The sequence below is a fragment of the Hesperophylax consimilis genome, chromosome 31, assembly GCF_061612785.1.
Source record: "Hesperophylax consimilis isolate HC1 chromosome 31, BYU_Hcon_1.0, whole genome shotgun sequence".
In the NCBI taxonomy this organism is placed as follows: Eukaryota; Metazoa; Arthropoda; class Insecta; order Trichoptera; family Limnephilidae; genus Hesperophylax; species Hesperophylax consimilis.
The window spans coordinates 14,247,012-14,260,236 of NC_142866.1; the positions used below are offsets into that span (position 1 = coordinate 14,247,012).

General features: G+C 35.8%; 1 protein-coding gene across 3 annotated transcripts in view; it reads left to right on the forward strand.

The window, feature by feature from the left end:
• Positions 1-13,225, forward strand: part of Ack-like (activated Cdc42 kinase-like) — a 52,205-nt gene that overhangs the window by 13,505 nt on the left and 25,475 nt on the right. For all 3 annotated transcript variants that reach the window (XR_016305185.1, XM_089649868.1, XM_089649867.1), the window contains exons 8-14: positions 1,024-1,155; positions 1,352-1,449; positions 1,571-1,688; positions 3,825-4,010; positions 4,648-4,849; positions 10,128-10,177; positions 10,400-10,552. Coding sequence is in view for 2 of the 3 variants with exons in the window: in XM_089649868.1 (XP_089505994.1) it covers positions 1,024-1,155; positions 1,352-1,449; positions 1,571-1,688; positions 3,825-4,010; positions 4,648-4,849; positions 10,128-10,177; positions 10,400-10,552 (939 nt within the window). In the remaining variant the exon portion in view is untranslated. The remainder of the gene's footprint in view (positions 1-1,023; positions 1,156-1,351; positions 1,450-1,570; positions 1,689-3,824; positions 4,011-4,647; positions 4,850-10,127; positions 10,178-10,399; positions 10,553-13,225) is intronic.

Here is a 13,225-nt window from a genome sequence, read left to right on the forward strand (position 1 = left end):
AATTATTCAAAAAATAATACGAATACAGAATTCATGAGCACAAAACACATCTTAAATGTGTACAAAAACTATAAATATTCTTACGCAGGGGAGCATCGTTTTTCCGTGTGGCGACTGAATTACTGCCCTTGGGTCGAACAGGAACACTGATGTCTGAAAACAAAAGTGGTCAAAGGAAAGGAAGAAAAGATCTGCATATTGGATAACAAGTAACATAGAATAGATGTTTACCTCTGTAATCCTCCATGATCCTTTTGCAAGGATTTATATCTTGCATGACGTAATTATGGTCTTTTATGACATCACATCGTCCTGGCGGAACACGGATGGGGACTAAAAATAAATTCAATTCTTAGGTGAAATTAAGTTACACATTACATGGAACACTGAAGACAAACAAAGGGATATTCACACCTGTATTTTCTTCATAACTGGTCCGATACTGTCTTAAATCTGGATAACTACCAATGCCGGGTAGATTTAAAGTCGGCAGTGCGCATCTTCGAAGCGATCCATTGGCATTTTTGTTTCTTTTGTTTTTTGTAACTTCCGTATTTTGGGTATTTATGACGATTGGACTGTCTGTCTGTACAGCCCTTCACGCAACACAGGTTCATAATTTCAGTCATTTTCACACAACAACAACTCATGAATTCACGAAAGCAAACAACATAAATAAACCACTCTACACCACTCCAATCTGAATCTGTCAGAAGGACGCAACCATGACGCAACAATGGCGTCACATCGTTTCCAGGGGAAATGGAGCGTAGCCTCTCTCTCTGTTACACGGGAGAGAGTGAGAGACCAAACCACGACGGCTTTTCATTGGATAGTCTTGTGAAGACGTCATCAACCTAAATGTTACATCCCCTGCTCCGGTTCAATGAACTCGTATTTGTTTTGAATTTGTGTCCTTTTCAAAATCGGCACTGATGGTGTCAAGAATCCAGACAAGTGATAAAGTACCTACCAATAATTTTAACAGAGAATTATTTTAATTGTCATTATTAATGATTATAGCGCTTGGAGCAACCGGAATGCTGTCCCCGGGAATACTTTGCCCTGATGCAGAAGTGTTGGCACCATGATGCTACCAAGCGCCCCAAGTTCTCAGAGATCCTCCACATGCTTCCCGATTGCAAACCAGAGCAGGTCAGTGGAGTCTGTTTTGTTTTCCTTTGTCGTAAACTGTACTAAACTATGATTTTATTGCCAGTAGATGGTGCTTGAATCATTTTGTTGAAATCATATTGTACCCTAATTAGAGTGCTGTATCTATTGAAGCTTGTTATATTCAGTCAAAAGCCTACATACTATGTGAAATGAGTAACCATTTCATTGATTTCAGGTGCAAGCCGTATCAACCAGTGAATTCGATCCAAACACCAAGAGGGCGGATCAACTATTCTACAGGGGCGGAGAGATAATCACAGTTATTGATAAAGGGTAATTAATTAATCCAGTTCAAATGAGGGAGGTGCAACAGACTTAAAAGTAATGTTTTCTAGATATAATCTGTTAGAACAGATAACAGAAATGTTCATATTGCTTTTTATTTATTTTTAAGGGGAAGTCCCACGGCTACCCAGTGGAAGGGAATACTGACCAACGGGACAACCGGCTTGTTCAACCCGCAGAATGTGGTGTCCTATCTCGGGGCCAGCCTGCCCTCATCGGCCAACCAGGTTACTAGTTCTAGGATTCTAATCACCTAATATACCAGAATAATAAGTTAAGAATGGTTATCTCTATTCTTCTGTACAGCTTGGAAATTGGACAAAAAAAGCATTACGGATGTAAAATGCCGTAATTTCTTAGAATATACTATTTATTGAATGACAAAGAATAATTGTGAATTTGTTCTGGCTATAAAAAAAGGAAACATCAATATCTTGGTTATAACCAGTTGCTGTTCTAGGGAAAGAATGTTGGAAGACAATGCACCTTTAGCTGATTACTGATTTCTCGCAACAGAAACATTTGGCTCAGTTCACTTATTTTTTGGTTGTCCCTCTCCAATTAGTATCTTCTCTTCTCTCAAGCCTAATATAAAATTAGGTTGTCCCTCTCCAATTAAGTATCCTCTCTTCTCTCAAGCTTAACACATTGTAGTCGGGCGCTCCAAACAATAGACTCTAGCCCATAGCGGGTGTTTTTCGCGATTAGCGCATAAATATATCGCTTTCCTAAAATTGACACAATTTCTAAACCAAATAATATTTTCAATTGAAATTTTCAAAGAAATCATATATGACATTTGATCATCAAAAATAAATTATAATTGCTTTGATTACATCATAATTTCACCACATTTCAAAGCTGAATATAAAAACCTGAAATTAATTCAGTAAATAGCATTCAATATTCAATATTTGAAAATTCCAAGTAAAAGATAACATGTTTATTCATATCATATAGTTATATAATAAATAATAATATATATTTGCCATGCCCGCAATTTTACAATCGCTGGATGTGTGAAATCTGATCGCGTAAATTGAACAGTGTCGCCAAAGGTCGAAGGCTCATATGTTTAATTGTATAACTCATATGTTTAATTGCTTCTTGTCAAAAAAGAGTCTTTTGCGGTTGTCTCGCCTAATTGAAGAGCCCATTCCACTTATGAATCATAGTATTTCACGCTGATAACAAACCCGTATTGTGCCGTTTCCCGCCAAAAGCCGACATTCGACAAAAACGGCATTTGCCGTGTGCCGCAGTTGACCGACAGTCCGCGAAAAACGGCAAATGCCGTGTCCCGACGACAATGTGTTAATATAAAATTGCCTCCCCTTCATTCAACATTTCATCTGAACTCGATTCTAATCTTCCATATAATTTTGAAATTTGGCCATTTAAATAAAATTAATATATAAATTCATCTTCCCTCTCTACATAATTTGAATCAATGGCCTGGAACACCAAGAAGAAGGGTGAAAGACAGAAACATATGAAAAAAAAAGTTACTGGTTCGAAGGCAGTTCCGTCTGCAGCCCGTATGGCGAAGGTTTCCCTGATGATAATCAACATACAACCGGAAGACCAATTTTTTAAATTAGTGTTCGTAGTAGTTAAGTAAAATTGAAGATAATACTGTATTCTTGGAAGAGAGTATGCAGCAAACTGAGTTTTGCCTCCATCGTTTACCCTTCCCCTCTATTTTATTTATGGAGCGGAGACGGTTTACATATAGTTCCCGTGAGCACTTAGGCCATAGGCCCATTGTGCTATCTCCCATTTCAACTCATTTCTTTAACAGTCACCCCGTCCCTGTCTTCTGGTTCCACAATGTGTCTTCCCAGGTCTCCTCTCCAATCCCCCTTGGTTGCCTGAAGGCCCCACAAGGGAAGAGAGCCTCATATCTCCTCTATTGTTGGTATTAGTTAAGTAAAATTGAAGATAATACTGTGTTCTTGGAAGAGAGTATGCTGCAGACTGAGTTTTGCCTCCATCGTTTACCCTTCCCCTCTATTTTATTTATGGAGCGGAGACGGTTTACATATAGTTCCCGTGAGCACTTAGGCCATAGGCCCATTGTGCTATCTCCCATTTCAACTCATTTCTTTAACAGTCACCCCGTCCCTGTCTTCTGGTTCCACAATGTGTCTTCCCAGGTCTCCTCTCCAATCCCCCTTGGTTGCCTGAAGGCCCCACAAGGGAAGAGAGCCTCATATCTCCTCTATTGTTGGTATTAGTTAAGTAAAATTGAAGATAATACTGTGTTCTTGGAAGAGAGTATGCTGCAGACTGAGTTTTGCCTCCATCATCTACCCTCCCCCTTTAATAAGAAATCTAAAAAAGACTGAATGTATTGTTTTCAGAACGTATTCACCAGATCAACTGGCGAAGGAGCTGGAAGCAGTATCCGTAACTCCCTTATAAGGGACCGCTCTGCTTCCAAACGCCGGCTCAGGAGCGATATGATCTCGGCACCTCAGGGAGAGGTCAAACATACAGGCCACGTCGGGCTGGACGGCGCATACTTTGGGGATGTCTCCTTTCTCGAGGTTCATACCTTTTAAAATTTTAAAATAATAGAAAATCACTTTTGTTAAGTACATGACCTTGAAAGGGCGGCGTGTTGGGATGAGCATTTATAATCTGATCCACGCACCCATATGTAATTTATCGGCAGCTATCCCCATAAGTGGATGCCACATTTACTAATAAATGTATTGTCAATAATGTGTGATTTGTCAATGAATGAATCTTACAGTATACAGGCAACTCGTATTGTAATATCACTAATTAGTTCTCAAAAATAAAATCTGCTAACAAATAATTTTTTCAATAGCTCGCGTATTGCTGTCTCCGTAAAAACTTAACTGCAAATCCCAAATCGGTTTTTATTAATGTTAATTTACTGATTCATTTTTGTGTCGTTAAGCTCCGGATTTGTAGACAGATCGATTAAAAATGAATATTCAGACCCTGTGCAGAAAAGTTCCACAACGGACTGCCTGACTTTTACGAACTTTTCTTTTGTGTGCAGGCTCTGGTTATTACTCGAACCCTACTGGTGCCAAAAATATGGTCACGTGGTTCACCTCCAGCTCGTCAAAATGATACCCAGATTTTATGATAGGGCAAGTCTATCAATTTTAATGTCTATGATTACCTATATATAATGCATGTACATTTCAGTACAATCACTTACCTCGGCAAGTGGTGACCCCATACAAGCCGTCGGAGGATTTGGAGCAGACGCCGTTGATCAACCCCAACTCACCGTCCCATCTCACCGGCAACAACACAGTGAGCTCGGCGCACCCTATCCTGCTGCGCGAGACGCACCCATGCCATGGCGCCTCCAATCATGCCACCCAAGATGACGAAGCCAAATACCGTATGTTCAATGATTCATAAGTTTAAAAGTGGGTACCTGCTCTAGAGCCGGGGGGAAACAGATTTCTGTATTCATCTACGAAATGTATTATAAGTTTGTACAGCGCCCTTGAGCTGATTTTGCACAAAAACGGCGCTATACAAGTCATCCAATTATTATTATACCTACTCGATGGCCTCTGTGGGCCACGGGGTAAGGCTCTCGACTAGCAATCCGAAGGATGTGGGTTCAAATGCATGCTCAAATTTTTTTTTTATGAATTTGTGTTATTTCATAATATTTTCCTTTGAAATAATATACAGTATACTTGTGGCATGTTCCAGAGTGGCAGAAACTCCTAGATTGGCCACCATTCAAATTTTAAACATTGCTTTGAGTGGCTGTAGCCGTGTTTGGTAACCCGATCTGAATAGTCAGGTCCAATCCATCTTCCTCTTCCCCATCTCCTTCCCCTCCTCACTACCTTCAGCCTCACAACATACCCCAATAGGGGATGCCATAGCCTCACTGGCTCCAGACGGTTGGGAGCAATTGGGAGTCTAGTGCGGTATTCACATTAAAAAATGTATATATATTGGGGATATCCTGTACATAATTTTTAATTCATCTGTAAACTCTTCACAGCAAGCCTTAACAATCTAGAGATACAACTTTGCACAGACTGAATGCCAACAGTTCATTAACCTTTTGAACGCGTTAATTTGCTCCGTTTTATCTATACCCGTACGCGGTACATATTTTCAAATACCTATGCACGCAATTAAATGTCAAATTATAGCATTCTGGCATGATTTATTGGACTATATAGACAGAACAGATTATTCTCCACAATATGAAAACAAATCCTCGTGTGTCAACACTCTTAGATGTTTATAAAAACAAAAACATAAAATTTCATACAAAGACGTACCGTATCTTTTGAATGTGGTCACATGTGGCCATTCACTTGGCGTGTGTGTACTTAGGTGATAGACATAAGTGGGACACCATGATCACTTATCATTTTTAGTTATGAAAACTTTTTCTCAAACTCTTTTCTAAACTCAACACTTAACCTTTTCTCTGCGGGAGACGCACGCCTGCGACGCACTGTACATGCCCTGTACGCGGGTGGCACATCTGTGCGACGCAAAGTTTCTTCGGCGTTATGGGTATGAAACATGCTTGAGCACGGTAAAACTTATACTCTTAAAAAATCTCACATCTTTACACTACTGACATCTTACGATATTTATCCATAATACGTATCCTTATCATCGATACAAAGATTTGAAGGGATCTTCCAACTCAGAGCGAAAAATGAATCAGTTTGAATTCTTCCCGCGTCTTTACACACGTTATTGCGCAGGCGCATTTTATAAGATTCTCAAACAGAGACGCTCGCCGTGTAGATTACATTGTTTTATCGAATTATTGTTTGCTTTTTCGTGGATATGAACTATTTTAATTACAGTGTACATTAAATCTGATTTATCATATTTTAAAATAAGTTCAGTTACATACATTCATTCAAACTATTGAAGAAATATAAAATTTCGTCAGTGTTAGATTATTTTCAAATAAAGATACGTGGTTTAAACTTTTTTATAGTGAAAAATCAAGTGTAAAGTTGTACAAGTTTGACTTTTTATCAATTCTTGAAAGTATTTTTATTGCCAAAATACAAAATGTCGGGTCGTGGTCTTAATGACGAAGAAATATTTGGTGCTACTTTAGAAATAGATTCAGATTTTGAAATTAGTGACAGTGACGTCGATAATAATTGCGAAGCTGCTGAAATACATGAAAGCCATGATTCTGCCGTTATGCGTTGAGAACTGTTTCAAAATCACGATAAAAAAATATATTGAGTGATACATATTTACGGTGACATAATAACAGAAAAATTATTTCATTATTTTTGTAAATTTAAGTGTAGTTATTTTTTATTATATGAACCTTTTTAAGTGTGTCAATATTTCATGTATCCAGTCAAACGCGACATCGCACCCATAAATCAACCACTTACATCGCACCACAGTTGAAGAGCTCTACTCCGGCATGTTTATAATCATGTGTATCGTTAACCTTGAAATAAATATGGCCGCCCGGGCATACCATATCAGTTACATTATGAATATATACTTCGAATTTTTATCAAGCCCCATTGATGTTCGGATTGTTTATTTATACTTGAAAAGATAATTCAAGACATAAGCGACGTATTTTTTAAAACAAATTTTAAAATCCATGCGTGATTATTGTTTAAAGTCATAAATTAGATTGATAATAAATAGCCCCGCGTGTGAACGAAGTGATACAAATTAATGACGCATAGAAAAGGTTAAAAATAACACATAAATTTTATATCACTTAATAAATATTGTTTTTTAAGCACTTTAGAGGAATTTCTGTCGGTCACATTTTTTTGGAACTATGGTAAACTTTAAAACAGGGTTCGATACATAAAGACACACCACATTCTTTACATACGTATCTCGTTAACTGCATTTTTTTATTTTTCAATCGGCATACACGACATCGTCTACGCGGTTTTTTTATTTTGTCAGTTGATGGAATCAATTCGGCCATATGCTTAGCGGCATATTTAGGCAAAACCCGAAACGGGTTGAGGTGGGCTGATGTATTAGGCTCTGGTATTTGAGAAATCTCTGGTTTATATTTCTCAACTAGTTGCATAATAACCGCCAATTGAAAATCTGCTAGAGATTTTTTTATACCTGTCACTTGGGTGTACAAAATAAATGAATTCAATAAATATAGGTCAAGTATGTGAAAAAATACTTTTTTATACCATTTTATGGTCTTCCTCATACAGGATAAACTGCTCAGCATCATGTCGCTTTTGACAACAGCTCCCATAGATTTATTGTAATCAATGACACAGGCAGGCTTGCGAATGGGTTGTTTAGTTTGGTGATTTATTTTACTGGTTTCCTTAAATGAGTTATCGTGCAAGGTAGTTAGCATATGTACATCCCTTTTATCACACCATTTTAATGCTAAAAGGGGACCGCGGCTTTTTGACTCAAACTCGCCTTTTTTCAGTTTAATAAATTTTGGCATTTCCTTCCGGTTCTTTTTTACCGTCCCACAGGCATTTGTTTTTTTCGAATGCAAAAAATTGAATAACTTTGGACTTGAGTACCAATTGTCACACCACAAATTGTGCCCTTTGCCAAAATAATCAGTTAGAAGTGTAGTAACAACAGCGCCGGTTATTCCCAAGTTTTGTTCATCTGTAATTTCCGTGCCTTCTCCGCAGTAAATTATGAAATCTAGAATGTATCCAGTTTTCACATCACACAAAACATTTTGATTCCAAAGCGATGTCGTTTTGCTGGAATATATTGCTTAAAAATAAGCCTACCCTTGAAAACAATTATACTTTCATCTATACATAGGTCTTCATAAGGTATCACAGACTCCTTAAATAGTGTTCGGGTGTGATTTAAAATTAACCTTATTTTATAAAGACGATCTATAAGAAGCGAATTTGAGTCACTGAAATGTAAATTTTGCAACAACAATTGATATCGGTCTCTACTCATGATCTGGCCAAAAATAGGGGAACTTAGAAATATATTTGTACTCCAATACTCTTCAATAGTCAAGTGTTCGTTTCTTGTCATAAGCATGGTTATTGCAAAAAATAGATACATTTCTTCAATACTTGTGTCCTTCCACTTATGAATTCGTGACATCGCACCAAATTCCTTTGAAATGAGAAGAAAAGTATGGTAGTCGTTTGTTTCTCGAACAATTTCATTCATAATCGAGCTATTCAAAAAATGTTCAAAAAAATCACTTTCTGTTGAATTTTTGTTAAATTGTACAGAAACGCCGGATTGAAAATCATCAAATTCGTGTACTATTGGAATATGAGGTCCAGACAACCAGGAGTGTAGCACTTCTTCACTTACAGACTCATTCGCTGGAGTTTCTGTATCTGAAAGTTCCAAAGGTTCAAATTCATCTTCGGACATTTCATAATCAGAATCCAAAACGTTCAATATATTTTCAATTTCATCATCTTCCAAACTATGGGCCATTTTTTATCCGAAAAATCAAATGAATTAAAAAACTAAAAACTTGTGAACGTTTCCTAATAAATTTTGAAATAGTATATAAAACACGAAAATAACACGCACTTTAGTAATATATAACTAATATATATATAACAAAATATATTTAAATTAATAAAGTATATAGTAAAGTCAATAACTCAGTTTTATAACACAATAAAACGTTAAAAAATACGCGCAATCGGCACAATATGGTCACTCGTGGATACAGTAAAATTAAATTTGCTAGACGAAACACAAGAAATCAAAAAAAAATTGATTTCTGAAGTGAACAAATTAATTTGAATTTTTCGTAATAATTCAATCTTACAGCAGAACACAGAATGTTATCGGCGCAGATTCCACAAATCAACTCGGCGCGCGCAAGCGCAGATAACATACTAGTACTAACGCCATCCGTTGACAAAATTGTGAACTAAAGCACTCAAAGGCGCGAAGAGGCGCACTTGATTATGGATCTTTTTTTATGAAATACAATTTTATTTTAGGGAAATACTTGTAGATGTCAGCATCGTGATAGTTCTACAAATGTCCAAGCGAGCAAGAAATACATTTATGACAAAAGAGCGCTGGAATATCGGCCGTCAAAGTTTCCGTATCAACTGTTGATACGGCCGCGTGTGAGTATAGACTTTTTGCCGTAACAACAGTTGATATGGCCGCGTGCAAAAGATTAATTAACACTCCTCAAGTGTGCTTTTTATTGTTCACTATAATAATTGTTATTGACTATTTATGCTTAGCGCCTGGCAGTTGGCGAGCCGACAACTCAGCTCTGGAGAAACCGACAAATACTGGCGTCCGAATTGACTTTTTAAGACATGAATTGAACACTGTTATTTATTTATTCAAATGAATGAAGTTGTTTTGTATTGCATCCACTGCTTTTATTGTCTGATCGTACTTCATTAGTAATATATTAACAATGATTATCCCGACTGATTCAGGGCCTGAAAGTCTCAAAGAATGGCTTGAAAGTTTAACTGTAGATGACTCAAGTCATTGCGAACCCTATATTCCCAATATTCAAACCCAAAACTTTACTGTACAGTCAGTTATAGTGTCAACTCAGTCACAGCTATGAATGTATATTATTTTCACAATTTAATTCTTTCAGTTTGTTTCAACCAAATTGTTTTTAAGGTAGGTATAATACATCTTTTTTATTACAAAGTATTTATCTTTTTTTTCAGGAAATTCCGCCAGCTTTTGCTTGGATTCCCTCTCTCATCAATTGCCACAGGTAATAATTATTATCAATACATAAAATGCCACATGAATAAAATACAATCATAGATTTTGCTCCTGTTCCTTGACAAGATAGGTGGGAGCAGCCTGGAGGGAGTATTAATCTGTTGTACATACTCGCTCCACTTGCTAGCTACAAACAGAAGTGCTGCCATCTATAATATCTAAAGAAAACTGTTTTTTTAGAAGACAAGTGATGAAATGCTATTATTTGCAGGCTATTTGGCCCGGAAGCAAGAAGTCAAGTGACGGCCACCATTCAGCCAAGGGCAGGAACACCGAGGCCAATTATCCCAACGACAGTGATGGCGATATAGATCCGGAACATCAACCCCACGAATATCAGGAGATTTCTGATGACGATGATCAGGTAATTCATGTTTACATCAGGCATAAGCGTTTTCAAAATTCGATTTTTTTTCTTGAATTTTCTTAACCCTTTAGATAATGGTTTTTATTACTTATTATTATTATTTTTATTACTTTATTACTTTTATTACTGCAAAAACAAAAGCTGAACTAAAAACTAGGTAAAATAACCTTTCAGACGTGTTTATTATAAATTAATATTTTCATTTCTAAATAGATAAACTTTAGAATTTAAAAGGTATTATGGGTTTAAAAAAACATACCTGTAAATTAATCCGTAAAACGTATGAAAAATCTATGAAACTTTACATTTGAAAACACATTCCTTTTGATAAGAAAATTTGCAATAAAACTCTCACTTCACTTTTTATCTTGCCCATACATTTTTTAATTTTTTATTACGTATTAAAAAGTCACTTTTTTTCCACAAAAATATTTGATCGATAAAAAACTATATTTTTAACGCGATTTTCATAAGTATTTATAGAGCATTTCTGGAAAACTTTACAATTCACATATTCCTGAGGAATTTATTTAATGAATTTACATAATTTTTGTTAATGTCTTGTAAAATTCAATAATTTTTTTATCAATTTGAACAGGTCTCGGATAAATCTCTAAAATTTCACCTAGTTATAAACACTTCGTAACGCGTTCACGAATAAAATATACATTAATATAGATAACAAATTCAATAATACATAGAACATATTTTGGAGAATATATGATGCAAATGTGAATGGTAGCAGAAGTCGGGGACGCCCGAGGAAGACATGGCACGACCAAGTGAATCAGATACTTGAGTCGGGCCATGTCAAGAGTCAGAACAATAGAATAGTATGCATGAGACGATGTATGAATGTGAATGAGGCAAGGAGTGTGTGCCAAGACCGAGTTGTTTGGCGGTCCGTCCTCTCTGCCTACCCCTGCGGGGAAACGGCGTGATGGTTAGTTAGTTAGTTATTAAAACTTATTGTTAAATTGAGTTCTAAATATAATAAAGCGGATTTCAAAACGTAAAAACAAATTCGTATATAATGAAACAGTAATGCATCTGTAACGGACAGCATTCCAAAGACAACTGTCATTTTGTGTCATTTTAGGGATGGGCGGTAAGCTAATTTTTAAACATAATCGACTCTTGTGCGAAAACGGGACTTTTTTACATAAAGTTGATTACAGTAGAACCCCGTTAATTCGAACCCCGATAATTCGAAAAAACGCGTAATTCGAAATTTTCACCAAAAAAATTTCCGCGGAAAAATTTTTTCATACAAAATTTTATTTTATTCGAAATTCGTTAATTCGTAATTCGAAATTTATTTTTGTCTTTAAATTTAAAATTTGTTCATGTAATTCGAAAAAAATTGATTTTTGCGAAAATTAATCATTATATTTCGTAAATCTGAATCTAAAAGTCAGCCGTGGCGGTAAAACGCCGAAAAATGTATTTTTACGTGGTTATACATCGTCCTAATTAGTGTTATTATTTTGTAAATGTGAATCGATTTACACTGGAATGTCATACTTTTTCTAATTTATTTCGAATATCCGAGTTTGAAGGGCCGAGAAAATACGTTTTACGCGGATATATGTCGTAGTTTTACGAGTTTACACCAAATATCTGAATTTAAAGGGTCGGCCGCGACGAAACTCGGCCGCGAAATTTCGATTTACGCGTAAATCATATATTTACGAATTTATTTCGAATATTTGAATTTAAATGGCCCGCTGCGACGGAAATCGGCCGCGAAATCTCGATTTGCGCGTAAATATAACGTATTTTTACGAATTCATTTCGAATATCTGAATTTTAAAGGGCCCGCCGCGATGGAAATCGGACGCGAAATTTCAATTTTCGTGGAAATATATCGTATTTTTACGAATATCTCAATTTAAAGGGTTGGCCGCGACCGAAATCGGCAGCGAAATCTCGATTTACGCGTAAATATATAGCATTTTTATTGCGAATTTCTGAATTTAAAGGGCCCGCCGCTACGGTAATCAGCCGCGAAAATAAATAAATAATTGGTATTAATACGAATTTACAACTAAAATACCATCCGGATTTGAAGAGGCGGCCGAGAAAATCGATTTTCGGCGCATTTATTTATTTTTTTTTTCATAAAATTTCGAATTACGTTGGAATTCGAAATTTGATTTTTGATGTCCCGTGGATTTCGAATTAACGAGGTTCTACTGTATAAATTCGTTTATATACGTGTAAATTTTTTAATTAAAATGAAGATCTACAAATTTACCTTGATAACAATATATAAGTACATAAGATGAATAAAAAATTTTTTTTATTATAATTTGATTATGATATAACTATTTATTTATAATGCCTCCGCCGTCACCATTTCTCCACAGGGATAGGCAGAGAAGAATTAAACAATGCACAACACTGTTATAACACACACTTATTCAGTACAGATCTTGCCTTTTTTACATAATGAAATAAATCAATAACTTTGTTCAAAATCATGGAATTATATTTTATTTTTAGACAAATCGATTATATACAATATATATAAGAGAGAAACACAATATAAAATAGCATAAAAGTTACATGAGATAGATTACACGTAAATTATAACAATGGATAAAGATTATTACAAATTTTTGTAAAAATACAGAATATTATTATTGACACCTCTAAAAGTATACATAT